Source organism: Leptonychotes weddellii, chromosome 9, assembly GCF_054177405.1.
Source record: "Leptonychotes weddellii isolate Sample4059 chromosome 9, ASM5417740v2, whole genome shotgun sequence".
Lineage (NCBI taxonomy): Eukaryota > Metazoa > Chordata > Mammalia > Carnivora > Phocidae > Leptonychotes > Leptonychotes weddellii.
In genome coordinates this window covers 24,726,888-24,753,217 of record NC_138377.1, presented here as the reverse complement: position 1 = coordinate 24,753,217, position 26,330 = coordinate 24,726,888, and the positions used below count along the sequence as shown (strand labels likewise).

Genomic DNA, 26,330 nt, shown 5'->3' with positions numbered 1-26,330 from the left:
CGCCCAAAACCTAAACTTTTAAAGAAAACTACCCCAATTGACCTATGTGCAAAAACGTTTCTTCCATTGTACGACATCAGTATTCTCTACGGTGTCAGCCAGCTTTCATAAATAGCAAATAGACTACGAATCCTCTGGGAAAGTGATAGTGTAGATAAAGACCTGCCTGGAAAGCTTAGCTGCAGATTTATTTGGAGTTAAGAAAATAGGCTAGATAAGTTATGTGTTATTTTCTAAATGTACCTCTTATCACTCTGTTTTCACAGCAAAATATCTGATACAAAAAGATGTTAAAAGGAATTTAGCAATAATCTCACCTTGTAAATGTTCTTTGTTGTTGTATTGTTCCTTTTGTATTGCGATGCATGTTATATTACAACTTTCTAATTTGCTTACTGTTTGAGCACAAACCTTTTTCTTATTATAGTTTTTCTTATTTTTATCTTAATGACTACATAACATTTCAGAATGGCTAGCATATTGATATCCTTTTCAACTTCATGATTTTGTAGCGGACACAGTTTGCTTTGTAGTCATTACATTTGGAAGCCTCTTAATATTCATTTATGGTTTGGAAATTTTCTCGTGTTTACATAGTTCATATTTTTTAAAAAGATGAGATGCTTACTTTGGCTATATTTTTGTTTCATTTTTTATCTTTGAAATTATTCAGGACCGATATTCAAGGAAATGTGGATATTGGAGATTTGACCTGGGAGCAGAAGGAGAAAGTCTTGAGATTGCTTTTTGCAAAAATGAATGGTTTTGTTCCTAGGTAACTTCTTATTTCTGTAGCGAAATACCAAATTGTTATCAAACCTAGAAACCATATAGGAACAATGAACTTATTCTCACTTAGGATTAGAGGAATGGGAAAGGACCAAATATCAAGTGGTCATACTGCTTAGCACCTGCCAGTCACAGAGATGAAGAATGGGAGATGAATGAATAAGCACAAAAATGAAAGATGAGTCAGAATTAAAGAGGAGAGGAAAGAGACAGCTTAGATGTTGTAGGTAATGCTTGCTGAGAAGGTACAATGTTGCTAAGCTGAATGAATGGTCACCGAAGAGAAGCACAGTAATTGTTAGGATTTTATTGGATTGCAAAGGTAAGTAAATGATTTTAAAGCTGATTATTAATCAAGAGAATGTCTAATACCAAGAAAAAGACCTAGAAAAGAAAACAGAAATCCACAGATATTCCAAGTAATTATTTTTAATGCTTCATTTCACTCTTTCTCCTCTATGTTTTATCGGTGACTCTAACACTGGCAGTGAACTATAAAATGGCTATAATAAATCAACCACTTATTAATTGCTTACATGCTTGGTACTATGTTAGTTACTATGGGCATTCAAAAGAATTAAGAGACATTGCCCTTGATCTCAAAGAGTTTATAATCTAGTTGCCCAAGCAAAACCAAACAGCAAAGAAAAAAGTTAGGTGGCACAATAAAGTATCATTGGAGTTCAGACAGTATGTCAGTGGCCTACAGTAGTCAGGAAGACTGAAAGAGTATGACTCTGCGGGGTGCTTTGCAGGAGAGAGTAGTAGACAGAGTGGGAAGGGTACATCAGTCAGGGGGCTTAATACACAGCCTAAGCAGAAGCCCAGAGGTAGGAATGGAGGTGGGGTGTTTGGGGACATTGAGGAAACACTTCCCAGCTTGAAGAAATTTGATGGTACCTTAAAAACCATGCAGAAAAACCCAAATCTTATGCCACTGTACATTCTAGAGTAGTGTAACACACTTTCCTTTTCTGCCTTGAAAGAATACGAGGGCAATAAGCCCTACTCTCACAATGTCTCACTGGAAGGGTTCACAGGCCACTGTTCTCAGAGCTGACCTGAACCTGATGCAGTGACACGTAGGGTGGACCGCTGGACAGAAGTAGAGTTGGGAACCTGCAGAAGCTGTCATGCTCCTCTGGACGTGTGGCGGTGTGGGTATAGGGAGGAATGGAAGCCATCAGAGAAAAGGGACAAACTGAGACACTGAGGAAGGAGAAACAGGACTTGGTGATAAAAGACAAAAGGAATAAAGAAAGCAAAGTGTAAAAGTTCAAGGTGTTTGGCTTAGAAATGCAAGAATGGTGGTATGAAAGGCAAATGAAAAATCTGGAAAGCCAGCGTGAGGGAAATGTTTAAATTTTGTTTAATCTGTCCATGAATTCATGTAGCATATACATATTGGGTACCTACTACTTATTGAGGATAATAGTGTTGAGCAAATAAAGACATCATTCCTAATCTCAGAGAGTTCATAGTCTACGTGGAAGAAAAACATTATTCAAATCATCACACAAATATGAAAGTAGAACTATGACATTGGCTCAAAGGAGTGGTTTATAGCGGTAAGAGAGCCTAGATTAGGGGAATCTGACCTAACAGGAGTTCAGGAAAGTTTCTAAGGAAGTAAAAGCTTGAGCTGACCTCTAAAAGGTAAATAGGAGCAGAGGGTGGAGGAAAAAACATTCTGGGCAGAAAAAATAGCAAGGAGTGTTCAGTTTGAATTGGAGATGATGGCAATATATTGAAGTGAAAAATACTCAAGGCATTTGTAAATAGGTACTGGCGTACAGGTGAGCTTAGGGAGGGAGATTTGAGCATTTTTAGTGAAAACTGGTAGTTGAGTGTAGGAGAGTGTCTGAAGGTTAGAAGAGTAAAGGGCTGAGGCTAGGAATAACCACTAAAATAAACAAGAGGACAACGAAAAGAGCAGAGTTTAAAGAATTATAGGGTAATGGAGAATGGAGGACTTTGAATGGCCTTTCCAAAGTTTTGTTTTTTTGTTTTTTATTAAGAGGTAGAGGCAGAATCCAGACCACAGGTACAGAATGTCTGTCTCATTGTGAGTAAACTTTTCTGTACCCCAAGAAACAACCAGAGTTCTAGTTCCATACTGTGTTGTTTTCAACACTGGAGAAACAAAGGAATTTGAGTAGAAATATTTCACACCAAAGCAATGAACTTAAGTCTGGCCACAATGGAACAAGTCTAAGCCTGTTGGAATCTCATGCCAGAGTTGGATGAAGGGAAAAGATGGGAATAGAATAGTGAAATGTGAGGTGAAGATGAGTTTAATGAGAAAGCTCAAGCCAGAGGGGAGAGGAATTAGATGATGAATGTCAAGGCAAGGACAGTAACTAGAAAGTTTACATGAGTTCAGTTGATTATATGATTGTGACTCTAACAGTATGATATTTTTCTTCGTGCTTAAAACAAAGTCAAGGAGTATAACCAATAAACTGTACTCTTTAGTGCATCAGCAATCACTGTGGCTATAACTCAGGTGCTAATAGTATCCAAAGTGCATTTTTTTATGCATCATTAGACTATTTAATATGGCCATATTTTGAATGGGTTTATCCTGCTTTCATAATGTACCTAATTGAGGACCAGTTTTAGGAGTAGAATATGTGTCTTTATCTGCTGGCAAATCAACCTATTATACTTTGTATAATCCTGTTAAGCTCACTTTCCGTTAAAATATTGAATTAGTGATATGATTATTTCCTGTTCTTAAACCAGACTTTCCAGTGTAAAAGGAGAAGTTTCATACGGGGTCTATCTCCATTGGGTAATTTTTCTATGTTCTGAGGTTCTTTTTGTGGGAAGGGAATTTTTCTGGCCATGTTTCTGATCAGTACTCTGGTTCAGTCTTAACCATCACCATTAATAGCTGTTATTATGTGTATCATCATCATGATCATCTCCATATTTCCATTGAAGTTCAACATTTCTCAACTTTAAGAGGAAATAAGTATATATTAACTTGCCTAACATTATGCTGCCTCTATGTGTGTGTAAAGCTCAGTTTTGAAAATAAGAAGCTCATCCAACTGAAGCATTTCATTTAGCACTTTAAAAGTGTAGTTGAAATATGGGGCATGAGGAGACACTAACTCATTGTTAACTTTTACCTACCACAGGAAATACAGCCAGCGTTCTAGGCCCCCAATTCCAGACCATGTTATTCCTGATGATGGAGAGACAAAGGAATTTGGGTAAGAGCTCTCTTGACAAAGCAATGACTGTGAGCCTGATCACAACGGTTGTGGGGACATTTTATATGTGCTAGAACTGAGTGGGAGTTACATGACAAGTCTCTTGTTCTGAACCAAGTTCCATGTGTATGTGGTTGCTGACAGGTCTGTCATTTTGTTATTACTACAGGGATGACAGTAAGCTTCAAGATCAAACCTTCATCACTCAGCAAGTACCAATCTCAGACTCTTCTGGTGAAGTGATGATACCCAATATTCAGAAAGGATCACGAGAGTCTGACATAGTAAGGAGTCTGTAATCTAACCAAACAATACACATAGTAACTGATACTTTTCCCCATGCAACTTCTTGTTAAGTCATAGTGCTTTTCTCTACTAGCCAAGAGCTCTCAGGGATCAGTGAAATGAGTAATAACACTAGTATGAGATCGTGGACATTTTTATAACATATCTACACTATGGCAGGCATATTATACTTAATGCAAATGCACATTTGTGCCTCTTTTAGTAAATGTGGAAAACCTTTCACAATTGCCTTGTGAAATATACAGGCTAGCCGAAGTATGTACCATCTTTTATGTGAGAATAAATATAATGACCACATAACTCTTGGCTTTGAACAGAGTTGGGAAGTCTGAGTCCCTACAAGCTAGGGACAAAGGTATTATTAGGAAAGGCATTATTAAAAAATAAAAAAGCCAGGTTTTCTTTTTAGGAGCTTTTTATTTGTAATTTGTTATTTATAATCAATTAGCACAACATAGGATCTCAGAAATTTCAAATGAGGCCACATCAGAGCAAAAAGAAAATAAAACACTAAATTTTTAAGCTGCTACTAGTGTGTATATAACTGCAGATTTTTTTCCATCTAAGAAACAAGAAACTCATTCTAAGTAGCAAGTAGCTAGCCAAATGAGTTGATTCCAATTAGAGCAACACAATTCTGATGAGTCAGTATTTTTAAAAAAGTGATTTCCCTTAAATATAAGGAAAACTTAGGAATCTCTGGGATTATATTTAATTCCACTTGGAATTTAGACAATATGACCTTTCATTTAACCCAGCCTGTAGTTGTTGGATTGGATTAAATATCACTACCAGTTGCCAGCTGTGATAAGTAGAGATAAAACAAGGGGTATTCTATTACCAAATTAAACATTTTTACTGCCTCATGTTTAGGAAGAAAAACAAAAAAACAAAAAAACCCCCCAAAAACCCACAAAACCCACTAGGGTCATAAATGTATAAGTTCCAGTCACCTTAAATGAAGATTCTGACATTCTATCTAGTAGTGGTAGTAATAAGCTTAAAATCCACAGAGTGCACAAATGTTTTCAAAGTTTTTACAATCCTTAATTCACCAAATCACTGCCACGGGGCAGATTAACATTATCCAAGTGACTAATGAGGAAGCAGAAAAATAAATGACCTATGTCATCTGGCTGAGGACCAGAGATTATTCTCTTAGAGCCAGCAGCCTTCTCCTAGTTCACTGGGTAAAAACTGTATCAGAAAAAATTGATTCAACTGGGAATCTTTTTTGTAGCTCATCAATTTCTGTTCTGACTTAAAGTTTAGCTATATCAAAAGAAACAAAAAGCATAAAGACACTTGAATTAATGGTAGCAAAAGAATCTGTCAAAGCATTTCTTTTTTACTATTTCATGTCATGAAGAGCCTTGAAATTTCTTAGGCCCCAGGCAATTACTCTACATTAAGAGTTCTTTCATTAAAAATGATCACTAATGAGAAATGCAGGCAAGAAGAAAGAACAACATAAAAAATTCGGCAAGTAATATCTAGCTATACTTACTTAAGGCAAGAGTCCTGCACACTTTCATGGCTAGAATACCCCTTGATCTCTGGGCCTAAAAAACTTTTGAAATAGCTTTCTTAAACAAACTCCATTTGCATCTGAATTAATGACTGAAACATTAAGGACTGTTGAAGCCAAATCTGAAATTTAACACTTGGTAAACACAACAAAAAGTTGATTTATCCAGTGCGTACTGAGGTATCCTTGAGAAGTGATTTTAAGCAGGAACAGTGACAATGATAGAATTAGTGGTCATGAATCACTAGGACAAAGTGCCATTCAGCAGAAAAGAAAGCAGTTGTCACAACTGTGGGAAAATAGAAATGGATTATGTCCTGTGTAGTGTGGGATAAATGAGAGGCTCAAGAAAGCTTGGCAGAGGGGTCTCCCCCACTGCCATTTATATAGGACTGTGTTTGAGGATCAACCAAAGGGTGAATTATTTCTGTTCTATTTCCCCATCCAAGAGGTCCTCTTCTAGTTATTGGAAGATCTTTACATACACTAATCTTCCCTTTAAGTCATCAGAAAAGGGGAGAACTTCTAGAAAATAGGTCTCTGTTCTCATTCCATGTAAGCATTCCCCAGGAAAAACAGTTACCTCAAAAACTGAAGTAAGAAGAGCAAGTGAAAATCTGGTTTCAGAGTTACACTAGGAATCTTCCTAGAGCAACTTTGCAGGGGCTAATGGTCTTGAGAAAGATTTTAGTTACCAGGTATTCCAGTCCTAGGGTTCTGATTTGAGCAAAGTTGGCAAATGAAGTTGGTCAAGAATACAGAGATTACTCAGGGTGGACTGAGTCTAGAACAGACTTGTTTCTAACGGCCCATGGTAGGCATGACTACAGCAGGTGAGGAAAGAGTAGCATCTTCTTCTTTCCACTGAGAAGTGATGGTCTTTAGCTGTGTGTAGAAGTGGATGCCCTAAAGAGAACAAAGGGGAAAAAAAAATAGAGTTAGCGTATATTCCTGAGGGTTTCATGATTTCTCTTTCAATCAACTTTTGAAGGAGGTGGTATGAAGTGCTACTCATGTTCCCACTTGAGGAATTGGTGCAACCAAAGTTCAACCTATTGTTCATAAGGTATATGATCTATTTAAAACATTTAGCATAATACCTCCCACATGGTAAATAGTCAAACCTTAGCTATCATTATGTTGAAACTAGTCAAGAGGATCTAAATGGAAAAACTGAACAATGTAATCTGTTAAACTTGCAGTTCATTCTTTTCCTAGGGCTGAATATCACGTGCTCTGAGGTCTTGGGACATGGCTCAAATCCTGCCTCTCCTCCTTATTGACTGCCATGTAACTTTGGGCCTTATCTGTGACCTACTGCCCAGCACAGCATTGCTGTGAGGGGAAAATGAAATGACCTACAAATATCCTAGCAAAGTAAATGTTATTCAGTAATTGTTAGTTTTTCTCTCCTTCCTGAGAAGAAGAAAAAGGCACAAAGGGATGAGATACATCTTAGGCCGTTTCTGACAACTGTCAGTGATAAATAGCTCTATACTGATGTAGCAAAATCCATAATATCATACAAATCTAAAGTAAAATGTCTGATATTACACACAATCACTTCTAAATCACCTATAATGTGAACCAAAAAAATTCAGCATATTTAAGACTTTATATATACCGTTTATTTTGTAAGAATAGGCTTGAGCAAAAAATAGACTGTTAAGATCTAACACAAAAAACACTAACAAGCTAGGGGCACCTGGGTAGCTCAGTCAGTTAAGCATCTGACTCTTTTTTCTGGCTCAGGTCATGATATCAGGGTTGCGAGATCGAGCCCTGTGTGGGGCTCTGTGCTCGGCGAAGAGTCTGCTTGTCCCTCTCCCTACCCTCTGCTCCTCCCCAATTCCTCTCAAATAAATAAATAAATAAATAAATAAATAAATAAATAAATAAAATCTTAAAAAAAAATACTACCAAGCTAGGAAGATACTGTTAGGAAAAAAAAACAACTAGCTTGATTAAGATACTCTTTTAGAATTATTTGACAACACCTGGGTCATGTTAGAATATTGAAAAAACTTGAGAGATTTTTATCTACTTTCAAGTCTTCTTTCCAGGATGCAAAATAGCAATTTGATTACCTAAGAATTTAAGACTTCAAACTGTATATGGAGTCAGTCTTTTCCTTCAAGAAACCTCACTTACCAGGATGACTTACAGTAATTAAACCAAGACAGGGGAGAAAAAAAGAGTTTTACTCTGCTTCCCTCAAAAGAAATTTTTGCTAATAGCATCAAACTAGTCAATTCTACAAAACCTGTGACTAATGCACAAACTGAATAAGCTGCCTCTAAATAACCAAAATGTCTTCTTAACCAGTTGGTCATACTGTTACATTCTGCTATGTGATGCACACTGTTAATTTTTTTATTGAACTATAAGAGAGACCTGTATAGGAAACATGTAATTTAATTACTGAAGGTTCCAAAATGGTTGTATCACTTTGGGGCTACAAATAAGTTCCATCAGCCATTTGTTCAATACATATTTGGACACTTGCTCTGCGCCAGGTACTGCGATTAAGAAGTAAATAATAATTATGGTGTGATGAAGACTTCTTATCATGGCTTACACAGCCCGACAGGACTTTCCCTGCTTACCTCTCTAACCTCATCTCTTACCACTCTCCTTCTCATTCATTCTCTGTGCCCCAGCCCATTTCTGCTACTATTTGAACCTGCTATGCCTCTTCCTGCCTTAGGAAATATGTATCTGCTGAAGGATGTGGTAATAGTGATGATTTAATCTTACTAACCTTACGAATTATAGGTACTATTGTTATTCTCATTTTATAGATAAGAAACTTGAGACACAGGGTATTGCCCAACCTCACAGTTGATAACTGGATGAGCTGGAATTTGAAACCAGGCCATTCAGTTCCAGATCTGCTTTATTTTCCTCGTTCAGTGATGTATTTTTAGTGCCCAGAATAGGGTTTGGTACAAAGAAGGTGCTCAGTAAAAATTTTGTAAATGAATAACTTATAGGAGAAGAATGTGCAATGGGAACACACGAGAGCATACCCAACCCAGCACTGAGGAAGCGGGGGGAGGAGTCAGAGGTGATTTTCTGGAGGAGTCCATGCTTTAAACTTAGATGATTAAGAGTTAGATGAAAGAAGGGAGGCAGGAGGAGAGGATCTCAGGCAGAGGAAAGGATATACACGAAGGCTTAGATTTCCTCATGCTCTTTCCCCAAAACTTTGCTGCCTTGAGTTATTCAGGAAGGAGCAGCTTTGGCAAAATTTTGTTACCTTTTAAATCTTTTCTAGGGGACCTCCTGACAAGTGCTGCTGAACACGCCCCACAAAAGCTACTGGCAGGCCCTTCCTTGCAGAATCTTTGTTCCTGAGTATGTTCAAGAAACTTTCTTAGAGGAAAAAATGTTTTCTTACAGTTACCTGTTTGCCATAGAAATTGGTGTCTCCCCTGAAGGAAGATCGCGAGCCGGTGAATGAGAACATTGGCAAAGGCACTGGAATAGGGACATTCACCCCCACCTAAAGCAGAACAAATCCACATCCAGTAAAAGAAAAGGACTCAAACAAAGGAACTCGCCATCTAGAAGCACAAATGCCTGACATCACAGAGACCAGTTTTAAATACCCCAACTTCTACCCCATCCTACATCCCATGCATGAACTTTGATTCCTGAGGAAGAAATGGGGCATCATGGGAAATGAAAGGGGCAGTGAAACAGTACATGGCTACAAGAATCTCCTAAAAATCCTGTTCACAAACCTGTCCAACGTCCACCAGGTGGGAATATTTCCGAGCAGTGGCTCCATTCGTGGTGAAGATAGCAGTTCCGTTTCCATATGGATTGTCATTTACGATCTTGATGGCTTCATCCAAGGTGTCTGTCTCCAGAACCACAAGAACTGGACCAAAAATCTCCTCTTTGTAACAGGTCATAGTTGGCTGCCAGGAGTGATGCATCCAGAAAAGAAGTCAGTACTTGATGCTTATCTGGTACTTTATTACCCACTGTTTACATGGACAGCTTTCTTGTTAGGAACCTCTCTTCATTTTAAACCACCTTTAAAAAAAAAAGTCCTTTCCTGCTGTGTTCCATCTTCCAAGCTGCCAATCATATAAACAACTTGAAACTCCTATTAACAACAATTACACTCCTGTCTTTTAAGCCCTGTAGTTTTAGATCCCATGACCCATCACTAGTTTCCTCTTTTATACCTGCATAACCTGTTTATACAATTGTTATGTTACTGAAAAGTTACATGAAAATTCATTTTTTATAAATCAAATATATGTTGAAAACACCGCAGGAGTGTGTTTCTGTTTAAAGAAAAACCTGTGCTAAGTTTTCCGTAACATAAACAGTTCATTCTCATTCACTCCTTTGCCTCCGAAACGAGTCTGTACAATTACATTTTGATATCAGGTCACATTAAACATTCAAAACATCCTTCTCCACTGCAGCTAGTCAGCTGTGTTTGTTGCTAATAAGTGGATTTTCCCCCTATGGTTCTGTGACTAGAGATTTCATAATTTCTACTACACTACATTCAACTCTTAATTATTCAGGATTATAGTAGGATTAGTGGGGACAAATGAATTTCAAAAAAAGCCTCCTAACCTCAATTTAGTCATTAATTTTAGCTGAGAGACTTGCAGAGTTTCGATAAATAAAAGTTGAGACAGCAATTCTTTTTCTTTTGTATCTTTCTGGTGAAGATGCAGCACAGAGTAGCTACTCAATAAATACTGAGTGGTTGAGAGATTGATGGAGACACTGCAATAGCTACAAGCTGGACAACAAGGAGTGGGAAGACAAAAACTAACATTAAATACGTAAGGAACAAATGTAAGATAGGGTTAGCAAAATATGGCCTATGGGCTCAATGTGGCTTGCTGTTTGTTTTTGCACAGCTCACAAGCTAAGAATGGTTTCTGTGTTTTTTAAATGGCTGCAAAAGAAATCAATCATGACGTGAAAAATGATTTGAAATTAAAATTCCATTGTCCATAAATAAAGGTTTATTGGAACACAGCCACACAATGTTAACGTGCTTTCGCACTAAAACGTCAAGAGTGAGTAGTTGTGACAGAGACTGTATATCCTTGCAGAGCCAAAAATATTTACTATCTAGCCTTTTATGGAAAGTTTGCCAGCCACTGGTATAGTGGAAGGAGGCTGGGAGTCAGGATAGGAGACTCATTCAGACTGTAGATAAAATAACTGAGGAATCCTGGCAAGAGCCGAGGTCTCAGTTAATTAAATGTCTTCATTTATAAATTGGAAGGATGAGATTCCATAGCCTCTAAGGTGCCTTTAGTGCTTATATTTGTGAAATAAATAATCCAGAGTTGTTCACCTTGACATTTGAGATGATGGTTGGTCCAACAAAGTTGCCATTTTCATAGCCTTTGACTTTAATTTTTCGACCATCAAGAAGGATAGAAGCTCCCTCCTTTGTTCCACTATCAATCAGATTACAAACTCGCTCTTTGGCCTGGGGGGTGATCAGAGGGCCAAGATCAGCTCCAGGTTGGTCTCCTGTAAAACAACACAAAAGTATTTAAGGTCTTCATTATCATAAATTATGACTGTTAACCAAAGATGAATCCAAATGGCAAGTACAGTATAAAGAGAGGCAATGGTTAAAGAGTAGACGTGATTACTCCCATTAGTCAAGGCCAATGCTAAAACCAAGGACTCAGTGCCACAGATGCAAAGTCTAAAGGAGCAAGGCAGATAACTGATTACCTGCATTGACTCTCAGGTTTTTGGCACGCTCTACCAGCTCTGGCAGCCACTTCTTAGCTTCTCCCACAAGGATTGCTGTGGAAAGAGCCATGCAGCGCTGACCAGCAGCTCCAAATGCTGCCCCAACCAGCTGGTTCAGGGTGTTTTCCTTATTGGCATCTGGCATGACTACCCCATGGTTCTTGGCTCCCTAAGGAAATACAGAAAGTACATGAATCTTCCTTGGCAAAATATAATTAGGCTAAGAAATTAAGTGAAGAATCTGAGATTTCAAATGAGAATTTAAGAATAGGGAGAATTTACCCTTTGTTGCTTTGAGGTTAGATTTATTATCATTTTGATACTGCTGAAGTCATGGTAGCACAGAGTCTCCAGGTTACTTTTTTTCCTACTTTCTTAGCTGATAAGCTGATACGTGTTTATTTAGATCAAAACCATTACCAAAAAACGAAACAAAACAAAACCTTCAGCCATATCACATTCAGTTAATCTGACAGGCTAAATACTGCATTGGGGAACCAAGAACTCCTCTCTCTTTCCTAAGTTAGACAGGAAACAGTCTTTTGTCTGCTGGGATTTCCAATTATATGAATAGCAATGTAAACAAGGAGCTGCCAGTAATAATGCCAGTGGCTAGCTGTAAGGCAAACTAGGTGGACCTCTTGATACACCATTTCTGGAAAGAGGTTCCCCAAATTGGCTTGCTTCTAGATACAAAGCCTCATGATACACAGCTATGTAGGATAACATGGTCATTTCCATACATATGTTTCCAGATACAGCAGTCCCCCCTTCTCCATGGTTTCACTTTCCACAATTTCAGTCACCTGAGGTCAACTGAGGTCCAGAAGCAAATGATCCTCCTAAAGCTATGTCACAATACCCACGCCATTCACCTCACTTCATCTCATAATGTAGATATTTTATCATCTCACATCATCACCATCATCAGAAGGGTGAGTAAAGTATAAGATACTTTGAAAGAGAGGCCGTATTATTACAGTGTATTGTTAAAATTGTTCTATTTTATTGTTAGTTATTATTCTCTTAACTGTGCCTAATTTATAAATTAAAATTTATCTAGGTATGTATGTATAGGAAAAATATAGTATACATGGAGTTTATTACTATCCAGATGCAGGGATCCACTGGGGGTCTTGAAACGCATCCCCCACAGATGAAGAGGGACTACAACTATAATGGAGTGCATGGATAGATACCATGTCTGCTACTTTTAATTTTATCCCATTACACATAGTATATTGTTAGACACAGAATACACTCAATAAATATGTAGTGAACTGGGAGGGACTTAAGTCAAATTGGCCAAAAGACATTCAGGCACAAAAAGAAGTAAGTAGGCGTATCAGGAATAGTTTCCAAGCCTGTGCATAGGTGGCTCTCCTTTCTGCAACGGTAACCAAAGGGTGAGAAAGTGGCAACTGGACTTTATATTTAGTATCAAAGAATTACTATGTATTAGGCAAGGAGCTAGTAAGAGAACAGCAAAACTATGCAACCAAGTAAACTGCACTCACATACAGGGATATTTGGCTCTTTCCAGTACCTTAAATAGCTTGGACTCTTAGGAAAAGCATATCTTACATTATAGTAGTTAGGATATGCCTTGAAAGGAAGGAAGGGGCGCCTGGGTGGCTCAGTTGGTTAAGCGACTGCCTTCGGCTCAGGTCATGATCCTGGAGTCCCAGGATCGAGTCCTGCATCGGGCTCCCTGCTCGGTGGGGAGCCTGCTTCTGCCTCTGACCCTCCCCCCTCTCATGTGCTCTCTCTCTCTCATTCTCTCTGTCTCAAATAAATAAATAAAAAAAAAAAAAAAAAGGAAGGAAGGAAGGATAAAGGGCTACAAAGCATGGTATGAAGAAAGATACAGGGCCAGAACCAGAATCCAGCTGTTACTGCTAAAGCCCAAAGAATCTGAATAACATTCTTAGGGAGAAAGGTGCCCTTTGTCATCAAGATTAGGTGTATAAGATAAAAAGGTAATTAAAGTGACTTAGGATAAAACTCATCACAAGGTTCATGGCTAAAGGGAAGACATTCAGGATGAAATGGAAATAAAGACACGCTGGCATTAGAGTGGGATAGTAGCCCCTCTGTTGAAGGGCTGTTTGTAGGTAGTTTTCATACATAAAACAGATTTAGGGGGAAAAGGAATAGGAAGTCACCATATTGGCTTGAACTCTCTTGCCATGTCTTGACCCTCTCTCGAAGATGTACTCTCCTGCCTGGTTGGATCCCACAAAGCTGATTGCTTTGATATCCGGATGATCACAAATGAAGTTTACAGCTTTAAGAAGAAAAGAGATATTACCACAAAGGAACAAGTGGCTATGGGCTTCTCAACATGGCAAATTTCCCCTTTCCTGCTCTTGTGAATGAGAAGTTTCCATACTTTTATTTTCCTATCCTGGATTCCCATTTTGAAATTCTTTCCATCTCTTAAATTATTATTTTTTTTTTTTAAGATTTTTCATTTATTTATTTTATTTGAGAGAGAGTCTGTGCACATGCGGATGCATGCACATGAGCGGGTGGGGGAGGGTAGAAGAAGAGGGAGAGGGAGGGGAAGAACCCCAAGGAGACTTCCTGCTGAGCATGGAGCCCAATAGAGGACTCTATCTCATGACTCTGAGATCATGACCTGAACCAAAACCAAGGGGTGGGGGATGGGGGGCCGCCCTGGTGGCGCAGTTAAGCCTCCAACTCTTGGTTTTGGCTCAGGTTGTGACCTCAGGGTTGTGAGATCAAGCCTGGCATCAGGCTCTGCGCCAGCATGGAGTCTGCTTGAAATTCTCTCTCCCTCTCCCTCTGCCCCTCCTGCTCGCGCTTGCTCTCTCTCTCCTTCTCTCTCTCTAATAACACATCTTTAAAAACAAAAAAATCCCAAAAGTCGGGCTCTTAACTGACTGAGCCACCCAGGCACCTCCGTCTCTTCAATTCTTTAAACTACTAATTATTATTTGGCCTCTTCCATTATTTTTCTCATTTGCTATTTCTACTTCTAATTCCAAAGGCTACAACTCCTGTTTTCCTCCAAAATAGCAGCCTTTTAATACTCAACTCTTCCTTTTATCCTTTAAGAATGTGATATTTCCTTAACTGTCACTATATACTGGGACTCTCAAATACTATTGTGCCCTCATGTGAACAGCAATATAGCATAGTATTTAAAAGTAAAAACCAGAGTCAGCCTTCCTGGGTACTGACATTCTGGCTGCGACAGTTTCTAGCTGTGTGACTGGGCATATTACTTAATTTCATTATGCTTCAGTTTTCTTATCTGTAAAATGGAAAAACAACAGTACTCACCTTGAGGGAATGTTACAAAGATTAAATGAGAGAATATTTGAAAGGCACTAGAAACAGTGCCTGAAACACAGAAGTGCTTTTTAAGTGTTAGCTATTACTATGTGAATTAGAATGTCTTCAGTCTCTCTGAGATCTCTAAATTCTCTCAGTACTGAAGAGAAAACTTTCTCTTTTATCTGTGCCTTACCCTAATCTATACTCTTTGTCTCAATGTATTCTGTAGGGCAAGAAGCATTGCTACTCTGCAGTTAATTACCTTAGCACACAGAGATGTATCAACAAACATTACCTTCAAAATGGACATTACTATTAGTAAATCCCTTCCTCCCGAGATTCCTCATCCTAAAACCACTCAACCTTCACCACTCAACACCTTTATTTTTTTGGTGGCCAGATTAAGGGCCATGTACAGAAGGGCAGTTACCTTCATGTTGTCCATGGAGGATATTCAGTGTTCCATCTGGGGCACCAGAGTCCTGGAGCAACTTAGCAAGAAGCATGCTTGCTCCAGGAACTCGCTCTGATGGTTTCAGTACGAAGGTATTTCCACACACCATGGCCATGGGAAACATCCAAAGGGGGATCATGGCAGGAAAGTTGAATGGAGCAATGCCTGCACATACCCCCAGAGGCAGACGGTAGGAATAAAGGTCCATATCTTTGGTGATGGATGGCATGGTCTCTCCCAGCATGAGGGACGTCACACTGCAGGCATGCTCAACCACCTCTGGAACAGAGAAGTAGTCAGACCACCAGCTCTCCACTGTGAACTACTCAGCTGTGTCATGCTCTAGTCATTCCTGAGGCTAGAGAATGGCTCAGGCCAATGACAGAGGGAAGAAACACTGACTTGCCCTTCCACATGAAGGAGATGGGCAAAATGAGATTCTCCAAATGGGGAAAAAAGACAGTGATATGCATATAACTACTGGAAGATCAAGTAAAATAAATGAAGTAAATTGATCTCCTACGTACCTGAGAAGTATTGCCATTTTCCAAAAGTATTAAAAAAGATATCATGGGGTAGCAAAATCTACATAGAGGAAGAAGTAACCTCCCATTCTGAGATCTTTGCCTTCCATCTTTCTTTGCTCCTTCCCAAAGGGTTCCTGAACTTCCCTAAGAGGGACCCCCAGCTTACGAAGGCCTCGGAATATGTCTCCTTCAGCATCAGCGAGGGTCTTCCCTTGTTCCAGCGTGATTAACTTGGCAATTTCTTTCTAGAGAAAAAAACACACAAATAGAAACCAATGCAAGGATGTGCCTCCTTGTAGTTCTTAGGTAGCCAAGGAAGAACAAAACTGGGGGAGAGGTAGTACAAGGGAGAAAGCCATGATCTGTGTCTTTCTGGATTGTAGAGTTATGGAGGGCAGCTGAAAGGGCTTCTGTGGGTGTGACAAGTATCCTAGGCAACAGTCTGGAAAATGATACCATTCTGATTTCTTACCAAGTTTTCTTTAATGAGTTGTTGATAGCGGAGCAGGACCTGCTGGCGGCTTAACACTGAGGTATCTGCCCATGCAGGAAAAGCACGTTTGCAGGAAGCAACAGCTGCATCCATTTCAGCCTTGGTGGCCTGAGGAACCCGACCAATGACCTCATTGGTGGCCTGATAGGAAAAAGCAGCACATCACACCTTTGCCCCTGCTCTACCTTCTCCATTTTTCATCTAGTCACAGAAGCAGCACTATGTACTTCACATGACAGACAGCCAGGTCCCTCATTTCCCACCACAGTCCCAGAATTCTAGGCTAGCCAGCTTAAGTCCCAAAGCAGTTTTGCTTACTGGGTTGTGGATGTCAATCCATTTGTCACTTTTGGATTCAACAAATTTCCCATCAATGAAGAGCTTTACAGTTGGCTGGAAAAGAAAAACCCCACAAAACTTTGTATCAGTTAATTGCTTCTCTCCCTTTCACAAAGAGGAAGGAATTCAGGGTTGATTAGTGAATCTTCTGTTCTCTAGAAATGTTACCACTGGAAAGAGATACACAATGTACTTGTCTATAGTGTACATTAAGATGTGGCTGAGCCTCTCAATACTATCATCTCTCTGAGAAAGGAAAATTCCCTGCTATCACAGTGTGGAACTTTATGTCACTTTGAAGTTTATACTAAAGAAGTAGCATCTGCTATGTTAACAAAGATTAGCTAGTATGACTTGTTGCCCAGCTGACTTTCTGTCACGTCACCATGAGCATGTACTACCTTTATGATCAAAATATTTTTTTTAAAAACAGTTTTGTCTGTGTGTAGTTCTTCTGAGAAGTAGCTTGCTTACATTAAATTTCCAGAGGGGGCTGTGGACCAAAAAAGGTGAAGGACTACTGTGTTACAGTGTGTGCTTCTAAATAAAAAGGATTTTGAGCACCTATCCTTATTTATTAGATTTTAGGTACTGCAAATGGCTGACAGTTCTATAAGAACAATTTTTAAAGATTGTGAAGAAGAGGACAACTATCTGGCAGGATCAATAAAACCTCTAGAAGCCATGAAAATGTCTGTATTTTTTGACAGAGTGATCTTACCTCAGAAGGGAAATAATCTAAAAGAAGGAAAAAACTATATAAGTAAATGTTTGCTTTATAATATTGAAAAACTGAATCAATCTAGGTGTTATATGGGAACACTTTTAGTTAATTCTGGCTATATATACTTGATAGAATATTATGCAGCCATTAAAATGATAACTATAGGGGCGCCTGGGTGGCTCAGTCGGTTAAGCGTCTGTCTTTGGCTCAGGTCATGATCCCAGGGTCCTGGGATTGAGCCCTGAGTCAGGCTCCCTGCTCAGCAGAGAGCCTGCTTCTTCCTCTCTCTCTGCCTGCCGCTCTGCCTACTTGTGCTCTCTATTTCTCTGTCAAATAAATAAATAAAATCTTTAAATAAAAAAAAATCATAACTATAAAGAGCATTTTGCAATACTGAAAATGTTTATGACATATAATAAACATAATATTAGATAAGGAAACCAAGATAGAAAATTTCACGTATATTCTGATCACAATTACGTTAAGAAGGTAAGTGGGAATACCCCAAAATTATACTGTATTCCTTCTCAGAAGTCCAACTTTAGTGCCAAATAAACTTACCACTGAAGAAGAGAAGGAGGATGCTGGATACCAAGTGGAATTCACCTTGGAAGAGACCTATGAAGTAAAAGAACGATTATTTTGGTAAATGAGAGCAGAACATTATTAAAAACTTAGCAAATGGCTACCATATACTTAACATTACACTAGTTACTATGGGTATATGGAAAAGGACTCGGTGTTTGCTCTTAAGGGTCATATAGTCTTTAAAGAGAAAAGATATCAGACTATGAGGTACAGCAAACTATAAGAAAATAAGAAACCATAATGATCATGTCCTCAATTTCCAGGACAGTCCTAATTTTAAAATATTTTTTTTTATTAGACCATATTTTTCTAATTTTTGGCCTGGAAAATGGTAGTCACCACAAATCTTAACAATATGAAAACTCTTAGATGGCATCTAACACAATAGGTGTCAAATGTCAGATAGTATATAACCAAGTGTCAAATGTAAGCATAATATGCCCATATAAATACTTGAACACAAATGCTCATAGCAGCTTTGTAATAGCCCCAAACTTCGCCACAACCCAAATGTCCACCATTGGATGGGCTGCATAGGGAAACTAATGAGGTATAATCCATACACTGTAACAGTACTCAGCAATGAAAAGGAACTATTATACATGCAATAACAGGGATAACTACAACAATTATACTGGGTGAAAGAAGTCAGACATAAAAACTACACACACACACAAATAAATAAATAAATACATAAACCATACACACTGTATGATTCCATTTATATAAAACTAGAAAATGCCAACAAATCCATAGGGTTAGAAAGCGGATCAGTGGTTGCCTGGGGATGGTGGTGGAAGTGCAGAAGATGGGGTAAGAGGGAACATTTTGGGGTGATGGATATGTCCCCTATCTTGATTGTGATGATGTTTTCACAGGTGTATACAAATATAAAACTTATCAAATGGTATACTTTAAATATGTACAGTTTATGTCAATTTTATTTCAAGAAAGCTGTTTAAAAAAAATGCCACATGTAGGAAAAGAATGTGTTGTATAGGTAACATTTAATAGGATATAATCAGCAAGTTGGGGGGGGAGGGGTCAGTTACAATAAAAAACTCATTTATATATATGCTATGGAAGTTGATTTAAGAAATATTCAAGTCAAAGTGAGAAAACTGAAGCACTTGGAATGGGATATAAAGGAAACCGTAATCTAATAATCTTTTATCTTGTCTGAAGACAGGCATGTTAACCAAAGGGTTTAGGGCTACCTGAAGTGTAAGAATTTGTGTTCCTGCAGTACTGTCCAGGGGAAAGGATGCAGGTCCTTTGGGCCAGCAGACAATTCTTCCAAATGCCTCATCTACTTCCTCTCCCATTCCCCACAAAAACTATTTCAAACTAAACACTCTTGGGGAGTCCACCATGTCTTATTTATAGCCATATTCCCAATACCACCATGGTACCTGGTACATAGCAGGTGTCTAACAAATATCTATAGAACAAATGAAAGGTCCACTGGGTGGCTGACTGCCCCCACTCCAGACTAGGTTAGCAGCTAGTACTTGCCCTGTCAGGTTTATCTGTCTGTGTTGTAACTGCCTGGGTACTTGTCTGTTGCCCAAAAGACTGAAGTTCCACGAAGGTAGGTGCTCCATCTGTCTTGTTCCCCTATTCTACAGTTATTGTGATCAACGCTGTCCAGATATGGAAAACAGTAAGTTGTGGGTGCTCGTTCAGCGTTACTCTTATATTTTATACTTTTTGCTCTCTCTCCTTGCTAGTTCAAAACTTCTCTTATCTCCTTGCTATTCTCTCACATCTCCTTGCTTATCTCTATCTCCCTGCTACTTATTTGCTCTTACTCCTTGCTATTTCAAAGCTTCATCTCACTCCTTGCTATTTCAAAATGTACTCTCTTAAAACTCCCAGACCTGCTGCTTCCCCTCTCACTCTCAAGAGCTGACCTTTGTTATTACTACTTCATAGGGAACAGAAGCCATCAGATGAGAACTTCAACTTCTTACTAGCAAATCTACAAAACTGACCTATACCTATCCTTTTTTCCTCCCTTCCTCTTGTAAGGAAGCAATTAGCTAGCAAGCTCCATGGGGACTAAGTGGCTGGGAGACAGAAGTGCACAACTAGCGTCTGTGGACTGACTGACGAGGTTCCTGTCCTCCAACTGCAGGCTATCTCTGTGCCTGTGGTCTAAAGCCCACCTTGCCTGCTACCCCAGACACTTCCAATTACCCTTTCTTTCCTGAAACTTAAACCTCTCTCCATCCAATAGCAAGGATTCTCTTTGCTAATTACCTTACTTCCTCATTTCCCACTAACTCTTCAGTCCACTCCAAACTTCATGACTAAACACCAGTGACTTCCTACATCCCATGGATTCTTCCCAGTCCTCCTGTACTGGACTTTTTCACACCCTTTTCACTTGTCTTCAGGGATGTCCTGATATCTCTTCTGCCACTTCTCTGCCTTCTTTGTTGACTCATCCTCTGCTACCTGGCCACTAACTAAATTCCTCAAGGCTTGGTCCTAGGCTTTCTTATTCTGCACATTCTCCTTGGATGATTTCATCAACTCCTGTGGCTTGATGGTCTAGATTCTGATGATGCCCAAATCTGTAGTTCTTAGCCAGCTCTTCCTTTTCAGATAATACCCACCTAACTGTCTTCACCACGCCTCTACATGGATGTTATTTAGGTGCACACTGAAAAAGCTGAACTCCTCACCTTTCTCGGAAGGGGGCCACTATTCACCTAGTTACCCAAGAAGAAACCTGAATGCCATCCCAACTCCTCCCTCTCTCTCTCTCCACAGTGAATCAAACAAATCCTAGCAATCTGTCCTCCTAGAAGTCCTTGGAACACAGCCCTTTTTCTCTGCCCCTCCTGCCATCACCACAGTCTCTATCATTGTTGTCTCTCACCTGGACTTCAATAAGTGTTTCCTAACAGATCTCCCAGCCTCCAATCTTAAGCTTTCTGAATCTGGTTTCCTACCCCATAGCCAGAGGGGTTTTCTAAAACACCAATCTGGGCAGATTACTCCCTTGTTTAAAAAGCTCCACTGGCTTTCCTCTGTTCTTAGATAAAGACTAATCTTGATGTTGCTTAGAAGACTTCACACAGCATCTTTACTTCTCTAGTTTCACAGCTGGCCACTTCCTCTTTGCTGTCTATGCTGTAGGCATTTGGAACATGTTTTGTGCTCTCTCTGCCTGTGTACATGCTGCCCCTTCCTGCCTGGAATTGTTTCATCCCATTTGCTTGGCTCACTCCTACTCCTTAGCTCCCTATGTAGCCATCATTTTGGGTATTAGTGCAGGTCAGTTTTGTATGTTCGCTAGTAGGAAGTTGAGGAAGTTCTCAACTGACGGTTTCCGTTGCCTCTGAAGTAGGAAAAACAAGGTGAACTTCTGAGAGTGATAAGGGAAGTAGCAGAGTCAGAAGCTTTTAAGTCACAATTCAAGTCTAGGCCCAGCACCAGATTATAGCGCTCATATGACACCTAAACTCCTCTATTTCTTATACCACACTGTGGAATAATAGTTTGTTTAATTATTAAATCTCTCTCCCCTTAGAGCACTAGATGGCAGTGTCCTCAGCCCCTGGCACCATTCCTGGAATAGAGCAAGCATTCAGTAGTATTTTTGCAGAATGAAAGAATGAGTACTCACCAAGCAATCATTTGGTATTAATTATGTTTCATGTATACTCTCTTACAGGGCAGAAAACGTACAGCTCAGCCAACATGAGCATTCTAGGCCACTTAGTTCTTAGTTTTATTTTTTCACTTGCACACAGTCTCCCTGCCGTTAAGAGGGCATAAAAGGCACTGCATCTGGCATAATAAAATATTAGCATATTGTTTTTGACAGGTTGGATCTCCTATCTTCATTTCCTAAGAAACACTCACTGTTGCTGAAGAAACTATCCTCCATCCAGTCACACCAAAATTCTTCGTCTCTAGATGTTTATTTCATACTTGCTAGTTCCTTTATCAGGCACTCCATTTTCTCTCTGGCTGAAGGTCTGCTAGTCTTGCAAAACTCAAGCCCGGAGCGAACTCCTTTTGGAATCTTTTCCTGAACTGAACAAGTTGAATTTGGGATAGTTTCCCTACAGCCCTGCAGTACTCTGTGCACTCCTACTGTTAGCACTTACCATTTCATTATAATAGAGGAGCTTTCAGTGAGTGTTGTACTTCCTTCTCCTATCCCAAAGCCTGGGGACAGTGCAGTGCTTGACACAAAACGAGATACCAAGACTTAAGTCCCAAATTCTCAGCCCATCAGTCACCAGTTGGGAGACCTTGGATCACCTTAACTGTCAGGTCATTTACTTTATTATATTCATGAATTCCAATCTTCACAAATATTCTTAAAACTAGAAAGTGGTGGAGATGGAGGGGTGAGGGCGTGCCTGGGTGGCACAGTTGGTTGAGCAATCTACTCTTGGTTTTGGCTCAGGTCATGATCTCACAGTCGTGAGACTGAGCCCAGCATCAAGCTCCAAGCTCAGTGTGGAGTCCGCTTGAGATTCTCTCTCTCCCTCTGCCCCTCCCCCTGATCGTGCTCTCTCTCTCTCTGAAATAAATAAATCTTAAAAAAAAAAAAGTGGTGGAGCTGGGAAAGAATGCAAGTATGATTGTAAACCCTGTACTCTTTTTTTTTTTAAAGATTTTTTATTTATTTATTTGAGAGAATGAGATAGAGAGAGAGCATGAGAGGGGGGAGGGTCAGAGGGAGAAGCAGACTCCCCACTGAGCAGGGAGCCCGATGTGGGACTTGATCCCGGGACTCCAGAATCATGACCTGAGCCGAAGGCAGTCGCCTAACCAACTGAGCCACCCAGGCGCCCAACCCTGTACTCTTTAAATCACATCACGGAGGCAAATCAAAGTCTCTTTAAGGCTGGTTTTCTTTTCTTTTTTTTTTTTTAAAGATTTTATTTATTTATTTGACAGAGAGAGAGATAGCGAGAGCAGGAACACAAGCAGGGGGAGTGGGAGAGGGAGAAGCAGGCTTCCCACCGAGCAGGGAGCCCGATGTGGGACTCGATCCCAGGACCCTGGGATCATGACCTGAGCCGAAGGCAGACGCTTAATGACTGAGCCACCCAGGTGCCCCAAGGCTGGTTTTCTTATCTCTGAATGTGAGCAATAAACCCATTGTAAGTTGAAAATGCATTTAATATACCTAACCTACCAAACATTACCGCTTAGCCTAGCGTACTTTAAACTGTTTAGAACACTTACATTAGCCTACAGTTGGGCAAAATCATCTAACACAAAGACTACTTTATAATGAAGTGTTGAATAGCTAATGTAATTAACTGAATACTGTTCTGAAAGTGAAAAACAGAATGTTTGTATGGGTACAGAATGGTTATAAGTGTATCAGTTGTTTAACCTCGTGATCATGTGGCTGACAAGAGATGTGTGACTCCCTGCACCAGCCCGCGTCCCTCAAAAGGATCATACTGCATTTCACTGGGGGATGGGGGGCATAAAACTCAAAATTCCAAATACAAATGCATATTGCTTTCACACCACCATGAAGTTAAAAAGTTGTTTTTTTTTTTTAAATGAAGTCAAAAAGTTTTAAGTTGAGCCATTGAACATCAAGGACCATATGTACTTAAAATTACTGAAAACGAACTCTTTCCTTTACAGATCCTTTGATGATCCTCTGAAATTCATGACTGTCAGAATCTAGACTACTTTTTTTTTTTAAAGATTTTATTTATTTATTTGATGGAGAGAGAGAGACAGCAGGAGCGGGAACACAAGCAGGGGGAGTGGGAGAGGGAGAAGCAGGCTTCCCGCCAAGCAGGGAGCCCGATGCGAGATGTGGGGCTCGATCCCAGGACCCTGGGATCATGATCTGAGCCGAAGGCAGACGCTTAACGACTGAGCCACCCAAGTGCCCCTAGACTACTCTTTATCAAAGTTTCATGTTACAGTTACTCCTCTTTGGCTAAGGATTACTATTTCTGTTCTTTTCCAGATCAACTCAGAAGTTTCTTCAAATGAATCAGGAAATAGTGTGTGTTTCCACAATAAAATACATAGGAAGGAAGATTCCTCTCCTTGATTTAAGGGACAAAATACTTTCTTCTTTTTTTTTTAAAGATAGGGAGAAGGTTGGGGAGAGGTGGGGAGTGGAAGAGAACTTTAAGCAGGCTCTACCCCCAGCACAGAGCCTCCACCCCACAACCCTGAGCCAAAACGATTTGGACGCTTAACTGACTGAGCCACTCAGGCATCCCAGGGCAAAATACCTTCTTAAGGCTATCAGTGACTCACTGTGATGGTGGGGAGGCAAAGGAAAAAAGTCAATTTTAGTAAAAGATTTCAAGGATAAGTTGGTAAGGGAAATTATAGGGTAGAAATTTTATATCCCTACTACTAAAAAAAAAAAAAAGGGATACTAGAAAAATAGAACTAGGAGCACAGCAAGAAATAGTTGAATGAAGCCAGATTATCTGACAAATTCTTCCAGCCCATTCTCCATGCTGTCCCATTAAATAGCATTTAAACATGAACCTTTGCTGACTTTACTAAGAATCTTATAAATGTGTAAGTTTCTGCATTAGAATTCACTGCAACCTGGTAAGTACTAATATTATCTAAAAGTCCATGGGGTGCCTGGGTGGCTCAGTCGTTGGGTGTCTGCCTTTGGCTCAGGTCACGATCCCAGGGTCCTGGGGATCGAGCCCCGCATTGGGCTCCCTGCTCCGCAGGAAGCCTGCTTCCCCCTCTCCCACCACCTCCCCCGCTTGTGTTCCCTCTCTCACTGTGTCTCTCTCTGTCAAATAAATAAAATCTTTAAAATATATATAAATAAATAAAGTCCAGCAATATAGAGGAAGAAGTTCCCAGGATGGACGTAACAAGTAAGAAGGGCAATGTTGTTTCTTGTAGGTTGGAGAATGTTTCTGGCAGTAAATTTCCCCTTCTAAGTCCTTGCTAGGCTGTTAAAACTAGGGAAAGTCTGTGAACAGAGTTAGAAACCACAGGCCTCAGGCATGCAGGTCCTCTAGCTCTACCACCTCTCCTTAGGGTAGCTTCAGAAAGGACCCAATCCCTACCATGGGCCAGTGTTGAGGGTGTACTGATACACTAGGAGCTAACTTTGGGTTAGGAACTTGGAATTAACAATTCCTGTTTATTTTCTATCACCTGTTTTAGAGATGTCAATCACCTCTTCTTTTTTTAAAAAAGAGAATTATTATTTCTCTGTATGAGGTAGTTTCTTTTTTTTTTTTTTAAGATTTTATTTATTTGTCAGAGAGAGAGACTGAGCACAAGCAGGGGGAGCAGCATTTATGAGGGAGAAGCAGGCTCCCCGCTGAGCAGGGAGCCAGATGCGGCACTCGATCCCAGGACCCTGCGATCATGACTTGAGCTGAAGGCAGACGCTTAACTGAATGAGCCACCCAGGTGTCCCTCACCTCATTTTCTATCATTTTTTTTTTTAAAGAGATGTTTAGTCCTTGGCATGTGCTTGGGACATACTGGTAGCACAACTATGTGTCCTTATTTACCACCAACATGAATACTGTAACTTTGCTAAAAGTCTAACTAAGGTCTTGGCAAGAAAAGGAACAGTCTACAGCCTGTGGAAAATACAAAGAGCCACAGCTAGGGAAAACAGCTCAGAAAATAGCTGCTTTTGGGGAAAACCTGGTGTAAGCTTTCTAGGAGATTCAAAGTTCATTCACTGACCCTCCCCCTCGTGTGCTTCCTTCCTTTACCATGGATTATGGACAGTGAAGTAGGGTGGGGGGAGGGGAACAATCTGGTAGCTCTGGACAGGAGAAAGAACTCTAACAAAGGTGACCAGAAAAGGGAATTTCTGGTGAGAGAGAGGGAATCACGGTTAGGGGACCACGAGAAGTGTGGGCAAGGGTGACGGACTCAGTGACTGACAGGGCTGGGGAGGGGACAGGGGGCCAGAGCCTGATAAGGAGAACCTCCCAGAGTAAAAGGGCAGCAGGCCAGGGGTGACAGTCCAGCATCCAACGAGGGCGGATAATAAGTGAGGGGTGGGACCGGGTCGCACGGGTCCGGTGGGAACAGGAAGGTTGGCTAAGAAGGGTTTTTTGGCTCAGAGAGTGGATGGAAAGGACGCAACTCCTAGCTTCGCGATCCCTCGGTACCACCCTCACTCGCCTGCAGGATCCGGGCTCGCACTGCCGCCGCTGCCACCACCGCCGCCGCCATGGTCCTCAGCCGCCTCTTGTCCTCTACGTACCCCTACTGCGGGTGACTCCCCAGAAGCTCCACGGCCGCCAGGCCTACCCCTCGCAATCCCCCCGCACCGCCTCATTGGTGGAGAAG

General features: G+C 40.3%; 2 protein-coding genes across 4 annotated transcripts in view; one reads left to right on the top strand and one right to left on the bottom strand.

The window, feature by feature from the left end:
• Positions 1–10,130, top strand: part of BBOF1 (basal body orientation factor 1) — a 38,980-nt gene extending 28,850 nt beyond the window's left edge. Inside the window, exons 9-12 of one of the 3 annotated variants that reach the window (XM_006730940.3) lie at positions 674–775; positions 3,936–4,010; positions 4,180–4,294; positions 9,122–10,130. In XM_006730940.3, coding sequence (XP_006731003.2) covers positions 674–775; positions 3,936–4,010; positions 4,180–4,294; positions 9,122–9,133 — 304 coding nt within the window. In that variant the 3' untranslated portion in view covers positions 9,134–10,130. Of the gene's footprint in view, positions 1–673; positions 776–3,935; positions 4,011–4,179; positions 4,669–9,121 lie in introns of those variants that run through there. The other 2 variants (XM_081830247.1, XM_081830248.1) reach the window with 2 other exon arrangements.
• On the bottom strand, positions 4,714–26,329 carry ALDH6A1 (aldehyde dehydrogenase 6 family member A1). The gene is made up of 12 exons (XM_006730941.3): positions 26,163–26,329; positions 18,000–18,056; positions 16,694–16,768; positions 16,355–16,516; positions 16,049–16,127; positions 15,332–15,634; positions 13,764–13,885; positions 11,578–11,767; positions 11,186–11,367; positions 9,591–9,770; positions 9,251–9,349; positions 4,714–6,750 (listed from the first exon to the last, which is right to left on the bottom strand). The coding sequence occupies exons 1-12, from the start codon at positions 26,211–26,213 to the stop codon at positions 6,646–6,648; spliced, it is 1,605 nt and encodes a 534-aa protein (XP_006731004.1). The 5' UTR covers positions 26,214–26,329; the 3' UTR covers positions 4,714–6,645.
• Position 26,330: the final 1 nt, after the last annotated feature.